The 22,874-nt window shown below is 33.8% G+C and overlaps 1 protein-coding gene across 1 annotated transcript in view; it reads right to left on the bottom strand.

Moving 5' to 3' along the window:
• The window catches only part of LOC111059365 (histone-lysine N-methyltransferase SETDB1), a 74,069-nt gene that overhangs the window by 37,107 nt on the left and 14,088 nt on the right, over nucleotides 1-22,874 (bottom strand). The window contains exons 8-11 of the mRNA XM_039441190.1: nucleotides 22,074-22,283; nucleotides 10,757-10,843; nucleotides 5,634-5,810; nucleotides 2,709-2,947 (exon numbers count right to left, since the gene is read on the bottom strand). Of these exons, the coding sequence (XP_039297124.1) occupies nucleotides 2,709-2,947; nucleotides 5,634-5,810; nucleotides 10,757-10,843; nucleotides 22,074-22,283 (713 nt within the window). The remainder of the gene's footprint in view (nucleotides 1-2,708; nucleotides 2,948-5,633; nucleotides 5,811-10,756; nucleotides 10,844-22,073; nucleotides 22,284-22,874) is intronic.

The following is a 22,874-nucleotide window of genomic DNA, read 5'->3' as shown; positions in this document are numbered from 1 at the left end:
TTATTCAACTGTATGGAAATTTTCTGTATTATTGTTGAATAAAATGAATATTCTATTCTATTCTATTCTACCTACGCGACTCAGGTCGAGAAGAGACTCGACTCTAGTGGAGATCATGGCCCATATGAATAAAACCAGAGCAAATGCTCATGAGAAAAAGCATTGAGCATAAGGTTTTGCTCATGAGCAAAAGGTAGAAGCATAAGCATTTGCTCATTTTGATATGAATAAGCTTTACCTTATACTCTTACCTTATGCTCCTGAACTCTGGAGCAAATGCTCACGTATTTTAAAGATTTTTCATCAGCTGATTCGCTTTTGTAGCCTTACTTTGTATTTATAGCTCACGGAAGCGCTAAATATGCAAACAGGGGGCACCGCTTGTGTTTGCGTCGTCTGCTCTGTTTTCTATTTTTTATGAATACAGTTTTAGGTAAGTTGAGTTTAGAAATTTGAAATAATAGCGTGAAAAAAATGTCATCTCTATAATAATCTTCAGCATATTCTTAAATGCCTATTTTCTATTTTGTGATGGCTATCTTTATAACAGGTAGCTTTTGTAGGAATAATGGTGATATATATCATGGTTGGATCTAAAAAGAGTTTTATAGTTCTACACTATTGGTTGTGATAGTATCTGGTATAGTTTCCTCTTCATCATACGAATTAGTTGAGCCATTTTACTATGAGCAAAATGTGATAAGCTGCTCTAGACTAGACTCACCTTTTTTGGAGCATTTGCTTCAAAAGTTGAGCAAATACTCTAGTTTATTCATACAATTTTGAGCAAAAGCTTTTACTTTTAAGCAAATGCTCAAACTTTTTTTTTTGATGAGCATGAGCAAAAGGTTTTGCTCAGGTTTATTCATAGAAAATGAAGCAAATGCTCCATATTTTAGAAGTATGAGCAAATGCTCAACTTTATTCATATGGGCCAATGTGTTTCCAAATGGTGAGGTCGCGGAGACTAGAATCGACTGGTCTGAGTGTCACCATTTAGAGACACATACTCAATAACAAATACTATGTTATTTTAGTTATTTAATTGCATGCGTTATTGGATGCAATCAATAGTTCATTTAATAGTGCATAGAAATTGCATTCAATGAGGCATGCAATTAATAGTCCACACAACAGCTGATTTTAACCAAGTTACATCGAGATGTTGAATTGCATGCGTTATTGCATGCACTTTATAATCCACTCGACAGCTGATTCATGATGAATAATTCTATAGTCTAATTTTCACTCTAATATTGACGTATGAAGGAGGCTCCTTTTTCCTTTTATATTATCCTTGAAATGCAAAATTTCCAAAAACCTTGTATATACGTCGACGCGCAATTTAAAAAGGAACATACCTGTCAAATTTCATGAAAACCTATTACCGCGTTTCGCTGTAAATGCGCAACATAAAAACATATCGACATAAAGAGAAATGCCAAACCGTCGACTTGAATCTTAGACCTCACTTCGCTCGGTCAATAATTGATTATTTTGAACGAGAATGAACAGTTAATATTACATCAATAAACCTGTATCAGCTACCGTCTATAGAAGGCATTGTCAAGACAGAGGATCGGCAACGTTGTCCTCCTTCCACTGCCATTATAAAGTGGACCTCACTATAGTCTCGAATAATTTTAACATAAAAAAAAAGTAAATTCGTATGGCTTTTGTTGGTGGGGAGTCCCTTGCGGGAAGGTCCCACCGCCTGAATATATAATTTGAGCCGTCAATGGGCCTTACGACTGTCATACTTCAGCCGGGACCGACAGTTTAACGTGCCCATCCGATAACACGGGAGTGATCTGGTTAAAAAACTTTTGGTTGTGAGTGGGTTTGAACCCGGGATCTCTATGCTGCTACGCAAGCACTCTATCCACTAGACCACGGAATTTTAACATAATTCTTTGTGATGTTTTATTAATCAAAATTTGTTCGTTTTTTTTTATTTCATCTAGAATAAAAACGTGGACCTCATTGACCGAGCGGAGTGAGGTCTAAGATTCAAGTCGACCATTTTTCTTTCAATGTTTATATGTTTATATGTTGCGCATTCACAGCGCAACGCGGTAATAGAATTTCATGAAATTTGACAGGTATGTTCCTTTTTAAATTGCGCGTCGACGTATATACAAGGTTTTGGAAATTTTGCATTTCAAGGATAATATAAAAGGAAGAAGGAGCCTCCTTCATACGCCTATATTAGAGTAAAAATCAGACTATAGAATTATTCATCATAAATCAGCTGTCTAGTGGACTATAATACTACCCGTTCAAAAACATTGAACATATTGAAAATGTATCTTTCCATCAACGTTGTAGACAGTTGCAGCCAGACCTGATAACAGCGCTCACACTCACATTCCGGGACGACACGTCACGGTACGATAGGACAGAAAGCTCTATGTTTATTTAGGATTTTTTCTAGACATTTTTTAATGATAAATTATTTATTAATTTTTGATAAAACAACAACAGGTCAATGTAACTTACTAAGCGCGAGGTCTACTGTTTACAGAACTACTAGTTATAGAACTATCGGCTTCAGTTAACAGTGACATTTGCAACATAAACGTGACATACATCTTCTTATGCTATCTTTTCTCTATTATATCACCATAAATGATACAGTATCACCACACAATGATACAGTATCACCCCAATATGATACAACCCACCACTAAGGCTCAACCTAACCTCACCTGTATTTGTTGCTCATCTTGGGTGCTTCGGCCAGTACTCCTGAATAGAACTGTTGCCTGTCGTCAGCTACAACTTTCTCAACCGGCTCATCTTCGCCTCTGTACACGGCAATGATCCTCGACCCGACCGGGAGTCGAACCGGCGACTGCTCCCTATAGGCGCACAATTTCGTTGTCACCACCTTTGTGGGTGGGGACTTCTTGTAGAGATCGTAGACCACGCGCACCTGGTTATCACCCTGAAAATAAAGTGAACACTCAGCCATTCATTCAGAACTGTAACAATCAAATTCAAATTGTTTTTGTCATAGTCATTCAATCTCAGCTGTTTTCCATGCATGAAATCAATCCGGTAAACAGCTGTTTGCAGAACGAATAAACATATGATTCTCATTACAGCTTACTCTACTGTAATGAAACCATATGTTTTCTTTACTGTCGAGTATGTTTCCTAAAGTCTGTGATATATTACTTTTTCCTCCACCTACTGGCTAAAGTACTTACTTTACTCCCTGAAACATGATACTAAAGTGTCACTTTTTCGCTCTCTGTACTAAAAAACAGAAAAACTCCCTAGGGAGTAAAAGTGACTCCATTTAAATAATAACATGGGAAGCATCTCTATTTTGAAAACGTACATTTGGAATAGGTCAGAAGGTCTAAGCTCAGATGAGGAAGCATATAGAGTAGTCATTAAACCAAACTAAATTCAATACATCAACCAGACATTTGATCGATATATAAAATTTATGTTTGTATGCTGAAATTATTATTACAAACTTCATATCACTATACTAAAAAAAATGTATATATTTTTTTCTTTTATTCCATGTTATTCAAAATATCAGCCAACGAATATTACTTATTAACTAATCAAATTTGTAACGGGAACTTCATCATAGCTGTAGTTTTGGCTGTCATTGTTGTTACAACTTTAGCCGACAGATAGTGCTGTCGGAGGAGAACTGTGATTACAAGCCAGCTGTTTCTGTTTACTTTTTAGATTATGTTGTAACACATTGTTTGGTCACATACGTTTTTAAAAATTATTTTATTAGCAGTATTTTATAAGAATGTAGATGGAGGAAAAATGTTTTTTCTCCCTCAGGAAAATTGTTGCCCTCGGCTTCGCCTCGGGCTTCAAACTTTTCCCTCAGGGAGAAAAAACAGCACTTTTCACTCTAGATATACAAATAACTATTAACATGAAGAGGAGAAAACCCATTTCTCCCGCCACAGTTTGTAGCGTAGACACAGACGGACATCCTGCGCACAATTGGATGCGCCGTGTCATTTTGCTTCATGTTCTTGTGATGAACACATCTCTGTAGCACACTCAAATCCAATATACCTGCTGACCAGAACACTACTTGGAACATTGCCAGCAATAGATGGAGGGGAGTGTTGGTGCGTCGCGTTGCAAAGCTCTCTCACACAGTCACAAAAGAAGGAGAATGCTGCTAGGTAGTGGGAGTGATTAGTGGAGGATAGAGCATCGGACCTCTCCGTCTTCGAGAAAGAGCCGTGTTAAAAATAATTTATCTCGCACTTAAATATACTTAAATAAATACGAAGCTTGTATACCTAAACCAAATAAAAGTCACTTCATGAAATTTTTTTCTTATTTGGCTCCAAAGTTCTACAACCCTGCTGCCCTTGGAGATTGATTGATTGAGTACTTTATTTATGTAGATTACAATATATACTGGCTTATACACTTATATACAATAGCTTACAATACAGCAAAATTATAGATGAATTTACATAATATAGACTAAGAAAATAATTATTGAACTGTATATGATATGAAAAAGCAATTTGTAATATAATAACTATAGATAATAATTATATTGTTATGCATCTACATAAATTGGCGGAGCTTTGGACATATCAATGTTCATTCTTCGGAAAGAATATTAAAAATATCCTCCCCACTAACTCTCTACCAAAATAAGGAGATAAGGCAGTGCAAGATACGATCAAGGTTTTTGAAAGATGTCAAGAGATTTGTAATGGAATGTGAGAATATAGATACTTTTTTTAGAATTCTCATGTAGACTTGTATATCATAATATTGTACAATATACTTCGAAGCTAAAATTGATAAATCATCGACACTGTCATGTAATATGTGTCACTTCATATGCGACTGTCGGCCTCAGTAACTACATTTTAGCGCTATTGTTTTGTAATCAACTTTATATCACCATCTCAAACAGGTTTAGTACCTCGAGATGCAAATACTCAATTGGCATTGCATTTTATTCTGTAATAGTATTTTCTCAAGTTGTAAAATTTGTATTGCTTTTATTATGTATTTCTAAGATGTTGTAATTTCTATATTTCTGCCAATAAAACATTTTCAACAATTTTCAACTTAAGTTACGAAATAGAAACAGCAAAACTGCTACAAAAAACAACCTTCAGCGCTCCAGGTGGAGGTTTTGTCAATTTCCACGAAATTTGTAAACTAGGTTATGTTTATAGAATGCATGTAGTAACTTTAGCACGAACAGATGTTTTCTATTTCTCAATTATTCTTCTTTAGATTATTATGACAAAAAGTAGTGTACGTTACTTGGACTTAAGCCGTTACTAAGCCGGTTTCGGTAAGAGTTCAATCACCCTGGCAAGAGACCAGGCCTTGAAGAGGTTAACTTAGTTGTAATAGCAAACACATCATCACCAACATCAATAATTTGTATCTTTAGAGAAACAGACATGTTGTGCTATACAGCACTGAAACACAGTACTCACCTCAGTATAAGCCGGTTTTTGTATGAATTCAATCACCCTGGCAAGAGACCAGGCCTTGAAGAGGGTAACTTAGTTGTGATAACAAACACATCATCACCAATATCAATAATTTGTATCTTTAGAGAAACAGACCCGTTGTGCTATACGGCACTGAAACACAGTACTCACCTCAGTATAAGCCGGTTTCTGTATGAGCTCAATCACCCTGGCAAGAGACCAGGCCTTGAAGAGGGTACTTCTAATGACGAACACATTATCTCCCACTGCCAACTTCTTTTTCTGCAAAGCTCCATAGGGTGGCAGGGGAGGCATTGAAGCGAGGGCAGACTCCAAGGGCACGATATCCTGCAAATGTAAACAAAATCCAATCAGAATTTTACAGTTGAGATCACTATTGAATTATAATTTTTAATTTAACAAAACAAACATGAAATTATCCTCAATAAATCTTCATAATTCGTATTTAATTCAATTTAATTTATTGCTAATTAGAATATTCAAAACATATTACAAAATCTTTATGATATGACATATCATTAAAAATATAAATAAATAAACAAATTACTCATACATATACTTGAATAAAATTAAAATTAAATATAAAATCTAGGCATCACCAGCAAAAAGAAAATCTTTGCCCGCTGGTGAGAGTTGCAAAACAGTGAAAGAAAAACATAATATTTCGAAATAATGCAGAAAGTTAAAGTTAAATTTAACTAATAATTACAAAATTTTATAACAGCAGAATCATAAAAAATCAAACAAATATTGTGCAGAGAAAAGACTATAAAATGAAAATAGAATAATATAAATTAAATTAATATATTTAAGGTACAGAAATATTCCCTCTTAATCCACTCATTGACGCTCTTTTTACAATTCGTTGCCGAACCACTTAAAAGAGGCTAAAACACTGAGAAGTTTTAGGGCAAGACTGAAAAGCTGGTTAATAGCCCAGTGTCCCTATAGTTGGCAATTCCTAATAAACTGATTGGAGAAAAAATGTATTAAGACTCTCTCGTGTTACTTTCGAGTATAATGTTCATGTTTCCAGATTTTATTGATAATTGTTTCTATATAGGTATGAGCTGTAACTGACATATTATTTATTAGTTTTCAAATTATATTTTCACCATTCTAAAAATTTATCAAGTCTAACTTTGTATATGAATGTTGAAATTTTAATGTTTTTAATGTACATGACTATTGTCAACGCTTACTGTTGTTTAACCTGTGACAAATAATAAATTATATATATATATATAACCAAAACTGCAGTAAAAATAACTATCAAATTCAAATTTTTCAGTAAACAAAACAAGCATAAAATTATCATAAAAATTGTCTGGAATGGAATCGAAATTTCAGTCTAAATCACATTGAAATTCAAATTTTTCATCCAATAAAACAAGCATGAAATTATCCTGAAAAAGTCTTTAGAATAGAACCAAAATTCCAGTCAAAATAACTATTAAGTTCTAATTTTTCATCCAACAAAAAAAGCGTAAAATTATCCCAAAATTATATTTAGAATAGAACCAAAATTCCAGTCAAAATCACTATTAAATTCTAATTTTTATTTCAACAAATCAAGCATGAAATTATCCTAAAAAAGTATTTAGAATAGACACAAAATTTCAGTCAAAATCACATTGAAATTCAAATTTTCATCCAACAAAACAAGCATGAAATTATCCTGAAAAGTATTTTGAATAAAACCAAAATTCCGTCAAAATCTCTATTAAGTTCTAATTTTTCATCCAACAAAAAAAAGCGTAGAATTATCCCGAAAATATATTTAGAATATAATCAAAATTTCAGTCAAAATATCTATTAAATTCAAATTTTTCATCCAACAAAACAAGCATGAAATTATCCTGAAAAATATTTATAATAGAACCAAAATTACAGTCAAAATCACTATTAAGTTCTAATTTTTCATCCAACAAAAAAAGCGTAAAATTATCCCGAAAATATATTTAGAATAGAATCAAAATTCCAGTCAAAATCACTATTAAATTCTAATTTTTCATTCAACAAAACAAGCATGAAATTATCCTAAAAAGGTATTTCGTATAGAACCAAAATCAGTCAAAATCACATTGAAATTCACATTCTTCATCTAACAAAACACGCATGAAATTATCCTGAGAAAGCCTTTGGAATAGAATCAAAAATCAGTCAAAATCACATTTAAAATCAAATTTTCTATTGAACAATAAAATAATACAATAGTTGGGGTGTGATCACATTGAATGCGTGTATAGCCTGGTTTTCATTAGTAGAGCTAGTGGTAGAATTCCCTGGGCAAGTACTAACTATCTTGTGAACTCTCCCAATGAGAACGTTCATGGTAGAGTACTAGTTTTTAGTAGAGTAGAGTGGGATAGCACCGTGGGATAGTACTCTACCACTTGCATTCCTCCACCACCGCTTCTCACTCTACTCTACCACTACTATGCTAATGAAAACATTCTCGAGCTAGTAGAGTAGAGTAGAGTAGAGTAATGGTAGAGTACTAGTTTTTAGTAGAGTAGAGTGGGATAGTACTCTACCACTTGTCTTCCTCCACCACCGCGTCTCACTCTACTCTACCACTACTATGCTAATATAAACAGTCTCGAGCTAGTAGAGTAGGATTGTGCCGTAGGTTATCAAGTTTAAGAAGTATTGTGATTTATTAAAACGATTTAATTTATTATTTATTTATTAGGTTAGCACAGACAATACAATGATTGGAAAAGAAAAAATCTGGTGTGGCGCACTCACACAACTTTCCTTGCCGTTATGAAAATTGATCACCTGACGCTAGTGTTCCCGCGCATCACAAGTCTACTTATAAACAAAGATCTAAGCCAGCTGGTGACAGGACAATAACGCTGGAGACATACGAGGTCTGATATCTCTTCATAGTGAATGATTTAATAGAATCAACAGTTGCCAACAGTTTGCAATTGGATAATCACATTTTCTCGAATTTCGAGCTTAATTTCAATTTTAGGTGAAAATGTTACTCAACATTAATTGTAGAGATTTTATGCTCAATCTTTTCCACTTGAAATTTTTTGTTTAAATTGTATCTGAAGCCTGATAATTGGGAATGTAAAATCAAACTTTGCATAGATGGGGCGGAGCTCCTGAAAATTTTTACAGATATATGGATATGGGGCTTGTGGCAGTAGATAGAGCTTATAAATGACTATATTAGGTATGAATTTGATCAAAATCGTTAGAGTCGTTTTCGAGAAAATCGCGAAAAACCCTGTTTTTGACAACATTTTCGCCATTTTAGCCGCCATCTTGAATCGCATTTGATCGAAATTGTTCGTGTCGGATCCTTATATTGTAAGGACCTTAAGTTCCAAATTTCAAGTCATTCCGTTAATTGGGAGATGAGATATCGTGTACACAGACGCACATAGACTCATACACACACACAAACACACACACACACACACACACACACACACACATACAGACCAAATACCCAAATACCACTTTTTTGGACTCAGGGGACCTTGAAACTTATGGAAATTTGGAAATTGGGGTACCTTAATTTTTTTCGGAAAGCAATACTTTCCTTACCTATGGTAATAGGGCAAGGAAAGTAAAAACAGGCTATTAGTGTTCATAAGGGCCGGTTTCCGAGCTCGGGATTCAGCTAAGTCGTAGACTTTAAACAGCTGGAGTCAGAAAATTGACTTTCCGAAAAGGCGCGTAGTTGTAGTCATTGTCAAAGTCACGTTTGAATTAAATTTCAAAAAACTAGAAAATTAAACACAAAATAAGATAAAGAGAAAATAGTGTGAAGTTTCAGCTATTTTGAACTATTTAGAAATGTTTCATTTCGTCAAGGAGAAACGTTTCCAATTATAGAAATGAGAAAATAAAAACTGGGACTACTGTTATAAAAACTGCGACTACGCCCCGTTTTGGAAAGCCAATTTTCTGACTCCAGCTGTTCAAAGTCTAGGACTTGGCTAAATCCCGAGCTCGGAAACCGGCCCTAAGGGTCGTTTGCACAGTGAAAGCTTAAACTGAATTCAATCAGCTGATGGCTTAAACTAAATATGAACCACATTATAACAAACGAGACTTGATATGGATTTAATCCAGTTTAAGATGGAATTTAGTTTAAACTGACACTGTGAAACGGACCTAATTGTTCTTAATTTATTAAAAAGTATTGCCATTTTAAGATCAGTTCTGTTCACTAGCCAACACACTTCACTTACTAAAATATGAACCACATCAGAACAAATGAGACTTGACATATAGATTTAATCCAGTTTAAGATGGAATTTAGTTTAAACTGACACTGTGAAACGGACCTAATTGTTCTAAATTCATTAAAAAGTATTGACATTTTAAGGTTAGTTCTGTTCACTAGACAACACACTTTACCTACTATTCTCAATTCTAGTGAAACCAGTTACTCGACCAAGTAAGTAGAGTTAGCTCGGTAGAGTTAGTATGCCAGTTACTCGACCACTAACTCTACAAGTGAAAACCAGGCTTTTGTGTTCAAAATTTGAAGCTGATTGATCAATTATTACAAGTTATTGTAGAATATTATTATTCCTCTGAAGTGCAATTGCACGTCGTCAGATCACGCATGAGCCGAAAAACAAAATTTTAAAGTTGCCATTGAAACATGTTGTGACTTGCATGTAGTTGCTCACACTGATCTAATATAGAAGCCGGAAAATTGGCCACAATGCCGCACTATCATCTCCATTGACTTTATTACGTGAATTATTTTCAATATCCTTGAAAATTATTTTGAAAATATCCATGAATTATTTTGGTAGAGAGTTAGTGGGGAGGATATTTTTAATATTCTTTCCGAAGAATGGACATTGATATGTCCAAAGCTCCGCCAATTTATGTAGATGCATAACAATATGATTATTATCTATATATATTATATTACAAACTGCTTTTTCATATCATATACAGTTCAATAATTATTTTCTTAGTCTATATTATGTAAATTCATCTATACCTTTGCTGTATTGTAAGCTATTGTATATAGTGTATAAGCCAGAATATATTGTAATCTACATAAATAAAGTACTCAATCAATCAATCGATCAATTATTTGAAAATATCCATGAATTATTTTCAAAATTTCTAATATCCTATAAATTCAACAAAATTGTCTACATCATTAATATATTTATATCAATCACTTAATCATATAAATTGGGATACATGGAATAAGTGAATAAGCAAGCATATATTGTAATCTAAATAAAATATTAGAGCAATCTAATCTAATTTGATCTAACCTGATTATTCTTGACACTAGTAGACCCAGTCGTTAAAGTCTTCTCACTTTTGGGATAACCGCCGTTTTGGATCTTCCTTTTCTTAGCCTTTTTTATAAATAAATGAAAGAAGAAGGTTTTCTTAAATGAAAGATAAATTTTTAAATGAAATAGCTATTTATGTATTAAGAGCGTAATGCGCGACTTTATCGCTCGCGCAAAACAGTTATCACGCGACGCGAAGCGGATTGTGATAATTTTGCAAGAGCGATAAAGAAGCATTACGCGCGAATTACATACAACATTTTTTCTACAACTGCCCAAACCTGTTAAATTACTTATATTGGCGGAGTTACGATTACCGACTTTTTAAGTTAAGATCTGACTTTTTGGCGAGCTGCTTACAATCAGCTGATTAGGGAGCGTAAAGAAACTCTTCTGCGCATGCGCGAATGATAAGAGAGCGTAAAGTGAATCTACTGCACATGCGCGGATGGTTAGCGAATAATTAGTGTAGAGTAGTATTAGTAGTGAAAGTGGAACAAGTTGTGTCAACACCAACAACCAGCAGTCCAGTCAGCAGTTTTTCACAGTGAAAACTACTCAACGTTTTTTTTTCTGAGTGAAAAGTGTGTCACCAAATTTTTCGTTTGAACATTGCTCTCTTTAAAATTAGGTTCTGTTTCTTTAAAAAAACAATTATCAAACTATCAATAAATTATGGTGTTTTGGATCTATCAGCCTTAAGATGATCCATTCGCCAATAATACGCCAACAAAACTACCACCATCCGCGCAGCTAGAATACGAGGAAGAGGAGGAAAAGGATGAAATGAATATGCCTCCCGAATTGCCACCGAAAAGTAAAAACGATAGCGGAATACGTTTCGAGGTACGTTCTCTTAAAAATATACAAGAGAAATTTCTGAAATGGGGGAGTGAAATTTTCTTGAAAAAGAAAGTATCCAGAGAGGACTATGATTCGTTTTTAAATGTGTGCAATGAACTTAACATAAGTATCGAAAGAATAGACGTTAAGCAACATATACAAGATAACAACGCGGAAATGTTTGGAAAAATTCACACTCTGGAGCAGAGTGTGAATAAACTAGCAAGTGAAGTTGCAAAAAGCCACAACAAGCCGATCTCATTTGCTGAGGCCGTGCAACTGCCAAAGAAGAGGACCGCACCTTCTACATTATCGAGTGCCGCCTCCACTGCTGCAGCCAGGGAGTCTCCGCCCCGGACCAAGAAGCTGTCGCCCAAGGAGAATGTGATCATCCTGAAGCCAGCAAAAATAAATGGAACGGAAAAGGAACAAAGCGGAAAAATTCGAGAAACAATAAAGAAGAACATCACCCGTGAACAAAATTTGAACATTAAAAAAGCTGTTGATGTCCGTGGTGGGGGTGTGCTGTTGGTGCTTCACCCAAGGGCCAATAAGGAAAATGTTTTGGGTGATAAGGTCCTGCAACATCCAAACATAAAGGTAAGCGAGCCACAATCCAAATTGCCAAGAATAATTCTGTATCACGTCGCTGCAGATATAACTGCTGCTGAATTGGCAAACGATGTGTATGAGAGAAATCTCGAGTCATCGTCACTGAGTAGGGAAAATTTCTTGAAAAACTTTAGGCCGATTTTTAAAATAGGACCGAAAAACAAAAACACCGTGCACTGGGTAGTGGAGTGCACTGGTGAATTAAGAAAAGAATTTATTAACAAATCGCGGATTGGTATTGATTGGAGGGTGTGCCGAGTTGGAGACTATGTTGCCGTCTCTCGTTGCTTCAAGTGCCAAAAAATTGGACATATCAGTAAGCATTGCACTCAAGCACAAAACACCTGTGCTCACTGTTCCACTACAGGACATGATGTTAAAGAGTGCCCTAATAAGACAAAAAGCCCTCATGTTTAAATTGCCGCAATGATAAAAAAGCTTTCGATCACAAAGTAGGTGACAGAGAGTGCCCTTCCTATCAAAAAGCGTTACAACAAATAATTGATAGAACTGATTATGGAATCTGAAAGAAAAATATTCAATATACTGAGGATAGATAAAAATAATAGTGATAGTAAAATCAAGCAATCAACCCAACACAAAATGATTACTTTAAATTCCATCCTTAACAAAATTGTTAGTTTCTACGTAACAACTAATACTGATAAAAGTAAGATAAGTCTGGTTTATAATTTTGGTGAGAGGGTTGATGTTATGATATCTTTTACAAAAATAGGAAATAGTATTAAAACATCCAAAGGACTCTCTCTGCTTAGAAATAAAAAATATTTCTCTCTTGAAGAATGGAATCGCCTGAATGTGTTACGAGATTCTAATTGTATAAGAGTTTTGTTTTCTGATAAAAACATTCCTATTTTCATATTAAATGATGGTGAAAATGGGGTACTTATTGATCTTTTGAATAGAATAAATGATTGGAGTAAATTCAATTACCCTTTGATTATAGGAATTGATTCTTTTAACAATCTTGGTGAAACTTATTTTGATATTCCTGCCACTGAACTCTTGAGTACTGTCATAGGAGCTAGAGATTTGAAGTTTATTTTTTATTATCGAGGTTATTGTGAAATTAATTTTCTTAATATACCTAAGCTATCTGATAGTCCGGGAGTTGAGTACCCTGTGGGATTCTTTGAAGGTAATAATAAACGTGAAGCATTCATAAACTCTATGATTGAATTACGGACCCTACTTCAAAACACTGATAACGAAAATGCTAAAATATATAAAAATATTCTTCTTAGGATCACGCATAGAAACATGTCAATATCAGGTGATGAACTAATAAGCGTCCTGAATAACAATATGAACATCTATGATAATAATTTGAAAAGATTCCTATTCAAAACAAACTCTAAATACCGAATGGGATATTGCTTGGAGCAGGGTGGAAGTTACGTAGAATTTCAAGAGGATACTTTAAAATTCTCTACTAAAGAACGATATGTTTTAGTCACACGTAATACTACACTTATGCTGAATAGCGAATTAATAAAAACTATAAATAGAATAACTCTTCATGAGTGTAAACTTCCTAAAATAAAGTGGTATGACGGTGTTCCCGGCTGTGGTAAATCTTACTTTATAGTCTCGCATCATGAGCCTGGCAAGGATCTAGTACTCACTCAAACACGGGCAGGTATTAAAGCAATCCGTGAAACTGTCATTGAAAGGTATGGTCGAAAACATTGTAATCGTCTTAAGCTTGATTACAGGACAGTTGGCTCATATATAATAAATCATAATCAGAATAAAACATACAATAGAGTTTTTATTGATGAAGCTCTACTTATGCATGCGGGTTACATCGGTTTTATTGCTAACTTGAGTAAGGCCTCAGAAATAATTGTAGTTGGTGACGCAAACCAAATACCCTACATTGAGAGAAGTAATTATGCCACAAGATGGCATAAAATTTCAGAATTCTGCGAACCTTTTACAAAACAAACGGTAACTCGTAGATGTCCTATCGATGTTTGTTTTGTCCTTTCCACTGTCTATGGAAATATTACGACGCTTAATGAAAGAGCTATCTCAATTCTGCCTACTTACAGAAATGGGGAATACCATCTGATACAACCCGACACTTTGATATTAACATTCACCCAAGAAGAAAACTTATGGTGGGTGATACTATAAAGTGGAGAGAGGATGTTGCACTTCACACAATCCACGAAGCACAAGGGCTAACTCATAAAAATGTTATTCTAATCAGAATTAAGTACAAGGAGAATGAAATCTATAACAGCATGCCCCATGCGATTGTTGCCTTGTCTAGACACACTGAAACTTTCAGGTATTTAACAACCAGTCTGGTAGATGATGCTGTGGACAAACTAATTAAAAAACTTAAATTCATAGATAGTGAGGGGCTTGTTGAATGGAACAAGGAAAAGAGAAGTGGACCTGATGATATAAGTTATGAGTGACACTGAAGAGGTTCTTAATATTTTAGAAACAGAAAATGAAACAGATGTAATCGACGATTATTTGAACTATCACTTTCACGAGGACAGAAATAAAGATGCTGAGTGTTTCAATATTATGTCTATGAATATACGTAGTTTGAATGCTAATTTCGATCAGTTTATTTGCTGCCTCAATGAATTGAAAACTGATATTCACATTATAATATTAACTGAGACCTGGTTGACTGCAGATATGCCGTTCATTTTCAACATTCCTGGATATACGGCAATAAATAAGTACACTAAACAGAATAAATGTGATGGATTATGCATGTACATAAAAGATTGCATAGGATTCAATGAAGTTTCACTCGATATCTCTGATGCCAATGTAGTTAGTGCTGACTTAAGAATTGATGATTTTATTGTGAAGGTGATTGGGGTTTATAGATCACCAAGTAATCAAAATATTGATAATTTTCTTAATAGTCTGAGTAATGAAATCAGTAAAATTCCTAATGGAATAAATGTATGTGTGGCGGGAGACATGAATATAAATACACATTCAACTAGTGTTCCTGTTCAAGATTATCTGCATATTTTCAATAGTAATGGCTATAAGTCTTACATAAATGGTGATACCCGAGTAACAACCACAACAAATTCTTGCATTGACCACATTTTTTATAAAAATTCAGGCAACCATTCTATGTTCACTAAAGGAGTTATATTTAGGACAACCATAACTGACCACTACGCGGTTGTACTGAACTTGGTGAAGGTCCCTATCAATAAGGATAATAGAAACGTATTGATAAACACATTAACTAGAACCAACTATCATGCACTATTGGAACGCATAAGGAATGAAGATTGGGGAGAAATCTATACCGTGAATGGAAGCATTGACACTATTATGGATAAATTTGTCGATCGTTTGACCAGTCTCATCAATCAATGCAAGAAGGTAAAAGTGATACCTAACAGACTTCGTCCCCTGAAGCCCTGGATATCTGAAGGCATCATAAGATCAATAATCACGCGGGACAAAATGCATTCTAGACTCAGAAGAGATCCTAATAACAATATCTTAAAGAATGAATATAAGGCTTATCGTAATGGTTTGAATAAGATCATAAATCATGCAAAGGAAGTCTACTATAAAGGGAAAATTGAAAATTGTAATAACAACAGCATGAAGTTGTGGAAGTGCATAAACGAGGTTATAGGTGAGGCCAGTATCAAGGAAAAGAGTACTGAACTTGATGCTCACTCCCTCAACAATTATTTCACAAATGTGGGTAAATTACAAGCTCAAACTATCAATATCCCTGATAATACTGGTGATCGATTTCCTGCAATACAGATCGATAATACGTTTTTTATGAGACCAACGTGCCCAGTTGAAGTTGAGGCAACTATTAAAAATCTAAAGAACAACTGCAGTCCTGGTATTGATGGTCTAGGTAATATTACGCTGAAGAAAATAGCCAATTTTATATCTCAACCTCTCGCTTTCATTTTTAATAGATGCTTTGAGGAGGGATATTTTCCCGAGCACCTCAAATCAGCCAAAATAAAACCTCTATTCAAACAAGGTGACCCGACTAATCCCTGTAATTATAGACCGATTAGTCTTATCAGCAACCTTGCTAAAATAATGGAGAAACTAATAAAGTCAAGAGTTGTTTCTTTCTTGAATCTTAACAAAATAATCAACAAGAACCAATTCGGTTTCCAAAATAGTAAAAGTACATCTGACGCTCTAATAAAATTCATCAATACTTTATCTGATAAAATAAACTCCAATAAGAAAACTATTGCGGTCTTCCTGGATATACGCAAAGCTTTTGATACAATACCTCATAATACTTTGTTCAATAAACTAGAGTCCTATGGTTTCAGAGGAGTCTCGCTTAAATTGTTCAAAAGCTATCTGAGTAATAGAACCCAGTCCCTAACCATAAATGATCAATCTAGTGTAACTAACTTAACTTCTTATGGTCTTCCTCAAGGTACTGTACTTTCTCCCATCCTTTTCATACTCTATGTAAATGACTTTTTAAATTTAAGACTTCTAAACTCAACTGTGATATCCTTTGCAGATGATACTGCAGCTATTTTTCACGGAAATTCATGGAATGAAGTTCATACTATAGCTGAAAATAATATGCTTTTAATTAAGAAGTGGTTAGATAAGAATACCTTAAGTTTAAATATTGAAAAAACTAATTACATTACTTTCTCTGCAAATAGAGTAGGGCAGCCTAACGAGAATCAAGATTTGAGACTCCATTCTCAGTGCAATTTAAACTTGGGTAATTGTGATTGTCCCACCATTAAAAAAGTCAATAATACTAAGTATTTGGGAATTATAATTGATGAAAACCTTAAATGGGATGTTCATATTAAATACATATGTAGAAAAATTAGATATTTATCCTTTAAATTTTACCAAGTTAACAGAATTCTTAATAAGAACCACCTGAAAATGATGTATCATGCTCTAGTCAAGTCAATTCTGCAGTATGGCATAGTTGTTTGGGGAGGCTGTTTCAACTGTCATATTGCTGAATTATTTGTAGCACAAAAACTGATAATTAAAACTATATTAAACAAACCCAGGCTCTATCCAACGGATATGGTTTTTAGTGATTTTGAGGTCATGACTATACGTCAATTATACATAAAAACCGTAATTGAGTACTTAATAAAATATAGATCCGATTTTCCTCTCACAATAAACTCTACTCTTAATTATTATAATCTAAGGGCCACTGCTAACAAATATGTAACCTATAACACTAATATTGAATGTATAAGGAGGCAATTAATTTACATAGGTACTAAAATAATAAACCTCATTCCGAATCACTTTCTCATGGACAATAAGATCAGCGGAAAAATTAAACTGGATATAAAAAACTGGACATACAGTAATTTCTTCTTCCATTTAGATATATGACTCGAGATTTCTGCTCCAGCATTTTTTTTTTTTTCATTAGTTTTTTCATTTTTCAGTGGACTCGCTTACCTTTATTTTGAGTACCTATTCCTCTGTTTTCTTCCTTCCCCCCATTTCTCCCTTCCTTTTTTCCTCATTACTTCTCTTCTCTTCTTTGCCTGCCTATTACATGGGAAACCATAGTTGGCTAGGTATCTTCCTCTCTTTTTTTCTCTTCTCCAACACACCCAAACACTAAGTCCATGGTTTTTTATATTTGTAACATTTTATTGTGTTTTATTTGTTTCGTAAATCTTTGTAATTTTGTTTTGTCTTGTTTTGTGTGTTTTTAATAAATTGAAATTGAAATTGAATTGAAATTATAACGTAGACCTCACTATAGGCTCTTGATACAAAGCTGATAGACAAGGATAGCAACACCAATGTTGATCAAATTATGCCATTAACTATATAAAAAAGAAACTCAAGAAGTCAAAGTGCAAATTTTTAGTGAGAAAACACGACGAACCCAATACATAACCTATAAACTGAGTGTTAATTGGAAATGACACTGGGCCATATGAATAAAAACTGAGCATATGCTCATGAGCATGGAGCATGAGGTTTTGCTCATGTGAATTAGGTAGAAGCATAAGCATTTGCTCATTTTTTATATGAATAAGCTTTACCTTATACTCTTACCTTATGCTCCTGAACTCTGGATCAAATGCTCACATATTTTAAAGATTTTTCATCAGCTGATTTGCCTTACTTTGCTTTTATAGTGAAAGGTTAAGGTGCGTACAGATATACGCGCCGCGAACATGAGCAATTCACTTTTAATCAGCTGATGCCAAGCTTTTTATATCTGTATCTTACCGTTTCTGTAAAAATACAGATATAGTCAGCTGATTAAAAGTGAATTGCTCATGTTCGCGACGCGTATATCTGTACGCACCTCAAGAATGTGCCTCGCTAAATATGTAAGTATAGACACCGCTTGTGTTTGGTCGTCTGCTCTGTTTTCTATTTATGAATTGAGTTTTAGGTTAGTTGAGTTTGGAATTTTGAAATAATAGCGTGAAAAAATGACATCTCTATAATAATCTTCAGCATAATCTTATAATATCAATAGCCTTCTTATAATCGTCTACACTCTCATCTTCTCAAATGCCTACTTCCTATTCTGTGATGGCTATGTTCATATCCGATAGGTATCTTTTGTATTTATTATTTTGTAGGAATAATGGTGATATATATCATGTTTGAATCTAAAAAGAGTTTTATAGTACTTCAACTATTGGTTGTGATCGTATCTGGTATAGTTTCCTCTTCCTCACACAAATTAGTTGAGCCATTTTAGGTGAAAAACTGCTCTAGACTAGACTCACCTTTTTTGAAACATTTGCTTCAAAAGTTGAGCATATGTTAATTAATATTAATAATATTTATTTAATTGACAATCACAAATCATGATTACAATATAATATGATTGGGAGAAGACAACAGGCATAGCCCAAAACTGTCTTCTCCCAAATTTTCACAAATAAAAGTTTCAAAAAAGAATGAATTGAAACATTTGCTTCAAAGTTGAGCAAATGCTCCAGTTTATTTATACAATTTTTGAGTATAAGCTTTTACTTTTGAGAAATGCTCAAAACTATTTTTTGATGAGCATGAATAGATGCAAGGTTTTAAATATAAAAGGCATATTTCTGTTTACTTTGAATTTAGAAAATTACTTTAGCAAAAAATATTTAGTTAAGAAAGTTAATCGGAATGAGAGGTATGTTGTACCATTTACTTCGAATAATTTAGCCAGAAACACCTTAATCTACATTGTACCAAAAACTTTCAATGATTTACCCGATAATTATTGTGCTCAGTTTGTTAATAGGCGCCTGTTGAAAAGAAATTTAAAGATTTGATTGAATAATTACACTTTAGATGTAACATAATGTAACTCATTATTAATGTATTGTATTGTTGTAATTCATTCTGTTCTATTTTGTGTTCAGGTTGACTACATATTATAACACTTGAGATTTTTGAGAGCTGGGCCAACAATTAATTGATCGATATCAAGATAATTTTAACTGTAAAGTAAATTCTGTAAGTAAATTTAACAGTGTAATAAACTGATAAGTAGGCTAAATTTAACTAAAGTAAACATAAAGTTCACTGATATATGTATATGTATATTTATATTTGAATTTACATGTTTTGTATAATAGTACCTTGTCAAGCAGCCTCTTTGAGGTTCGCTTAAGGGAGCTTATTTATTCAATAAACGTTTTTCTATTCTATTGTACTTTTTATTTTATGAGAATAGTTATTTGTGCAACTAGTGCGCAAAGTGACAGTTTGCTGCACCGAAAGAAACGTTTACGGAATGGTTTCTTGAGTGCAGCTGAGGAACTTTGCGCACGTATTTCACATTAAATTTTTCCTACAGTTACCATTGAATATAAGAAGTAGTTGATTATGGGTAAAATGATGGCTGAAATCCATCAAATGTTTGTCTGTATAATTTTATTATTGATAACAACTTTAATTTATTTTAAACTTGATAATCCAATTGAAAATTAATAATCGATAATTTGTTCAAATTTAAAATTAAATTGATCCAATTTATTTGAAAATTTGAATAATTTTGAGTAAATCTCAATTTCTAAATAATTGTTCAACCAATCAATTTATGAATGAAAAAAATTTATTTGAAATAATGAATAATTAAAAATATTCAAAATGTATAATTTGATGAGTTCTCATTTTTATTTATTCAAAAATCAGAAAAAATATAGATAGAACAAATTCGCATTCAAAATACACGCCAACAATGTCAACAGCTGATTTACAGCTGATTGTCAACGGCTGCAAGATAAGTATTAAGACAAAGTATTAAGAGTACGCAAAATAATACTTTGCACACTAGAGCGGAAAAGTGATTCTTTGCGTTCTGTAATCAGTGCGGGAATGGTCACTTTTCAAGGTAACTGTAGAAAAAAATGTTATCCAGAGAAAACTTTTTCATTTTGATAGCTTGATGATATACAAACCGAAAAACTTTGGAAAATATCGCCAGTAGAAAGTTTACTTTTAACCTTTGCACAGCCTTAATAGGAAATGACATTGGGTAATATCATAGAGAAACAATAGCATAAGTAGATATCCCATGGTATAGGACGTTTATGTCGCAACTTTTACTGTTATCTCAAGCCGATAGTCCACGTAGTTTTTTCCCGTGAAGCTGTGTGACGCTGGTAGTCTCTCATATTGTGCCGTTCATACACTCTCACCCCAATAAAACAGTATAAATAGACAATAATAGACAGTAATCGGCTTGAGATAACAGTAAAAGTTGCGACATAAATTCCCTATACCATGGGATATCTACTTACGCTAATGTTTCTCTGTTGCTCTATGATAATATCATAGAGAAACAATAGCGTAAGTAGATATCCCATGGTATAGGACGTTTATGTCGCAACTTTTACTGTTATCTCAAGCCGATAGTTCACGTAGTTCTTTCCCATGCAGCTGTGTGACGCTGGTAGTCTCTCATATTGTGCCGTTCATACACTCTCACCCTCATAAAACAGTATAAATAGACAATAATAGACAGTAATCGGCTTGAGATAACAGTAAAAGTTGCGACATAAATTCCCTATACCATGGGATATCTACTCAAGCTATTGTTTCTCTATGCTATAATACACATTGGAACAACAGCAAATCGGATTTCAATAAAAATTATTAATCATCAGGAATGACAAGACCGTAGTTCTTCCCCGAATTTTGATTTATACACAATAAATAGTCCAGAAAGTAGGTTATGTTCCATACACTTGAATTCAGGTTCAATTCTCTGTTCAAACATTTGAAAAAAAATATATATAATTTAGATTATATAGAAACCAAATTAAATAACACTCACTAGTTAATCACTTAAAATTGTCAAATAATGATCAACGTTGAAAATTGTGATATTATACTCTAGTTTAGGAGGATTATCATGTTATGTGAACAAATCAGATTATGTTGATCAAATCGATTAAATTGTCTAGCTAGATAAAATTTCTCGCTGATTGATTATGATTACACAGCTGGAAATAATTCTGTCTCTCTTCCACACAGGCACACGCATCTTCTGTTATCGAGAGACGACGAAATTATCATCTGTTTTTTAAGGATGAATTATCATTTTAATGTAGTTCAGCGAGTTTTCTCAAGGATGAGACCTAGTGCAATCGAATCTTTATATCATAAACCAACAATAATAGACAGTAATCGGCTTGAGACAACAGTAAAAGTTGCAACATAAACGCCCTATACCATGGGATATCTACTTACGATATTGTTTCTTTATGGTAAAATGGCGAGGCGGAACATCCAAAATGATCTCCCTGCCAATAAAAGCCATATGAATAAATAAATAACTGCCATTACAACGTGGATCTCTAACCTTTTCGTTGGTGACACTGGGCCTGGCCTTGCTGGTTGTCGGCTGACCCCCGTACTGGGTGACCTTCTTCATGGCGACGGGCTGCCTGGACGTATAGAGGGGCTTCTTCAGTATAACGGCCGAGCTCAGCGCACCCTCTTTGGGGGTGCTCAGAGGGGGCGCCACTTTGGGCTCCTCGTAGACATCAATTATCTCGATGGGGGAAACACTCTGAAAAACAAGAGAATACCCCCTTAGTTGAAATCTCAATTTTTGATTAAACAAATGTGTCTCTATTGGATAAATAAATTAATAATGATAGTTCCATATTTTTTAAAATGTATGAATAAATAAATTATGATAGTTCCATATTTTTTAAAATGTATGAATAAATAAATTATGATAGTTCTTTATTTTTTAAAATGTATGAATAAATAAATTATGATAGTTCCATATTTTTTAAATGTATGAATAAATAAATTATGATAGTTTCATATTTTTAAAATGTATGAATAAATAAATAATGATAGTTCCATATTTTTTAAAATTTATAAATAAATAAATTATGATAGTTCCATATTTTTTAAAATGTATGAATAAATAAATTATGATAGTTCCAGGCTTGAGGCATTGGAAATGTGGATATGGAGAAGGATGGAGGGGATCAGTTGGAGGGATAAAGTTACAAACGAGGAGGTGATGAGGAGGGTTGGGGAAAGAAGGAGTCTGCTGGATGTGATAAAGGGAAGAAAGAGGAGATGGCTGGGACATTGGATGAGACGGCAATGCTTGTTGGTGGATGCCATGGAGGGGACCATTCAG

Source organism: Nilaparvata lugens, chromosome 14, assembly GCF_014356525.2.
Source record: "Nilaparvata lugens isolate BPH chromosome 14, ASM1435652v1, whole genome shotgun sequence".
In the NCBI taxonomy this organism is placed as follows: domain Eukaryota; kingdom Metazoa; phylum Arthropoda; class Insecta; order Hemiptera; family Delphacidae; genus Nilaparvata; species Nilaparvata lugens.
The sequence above is the reverse complement of the archived record's forward strand: the minus strand, read 5'-3'. Positions and strand labels throughout refer to the sequence as shown.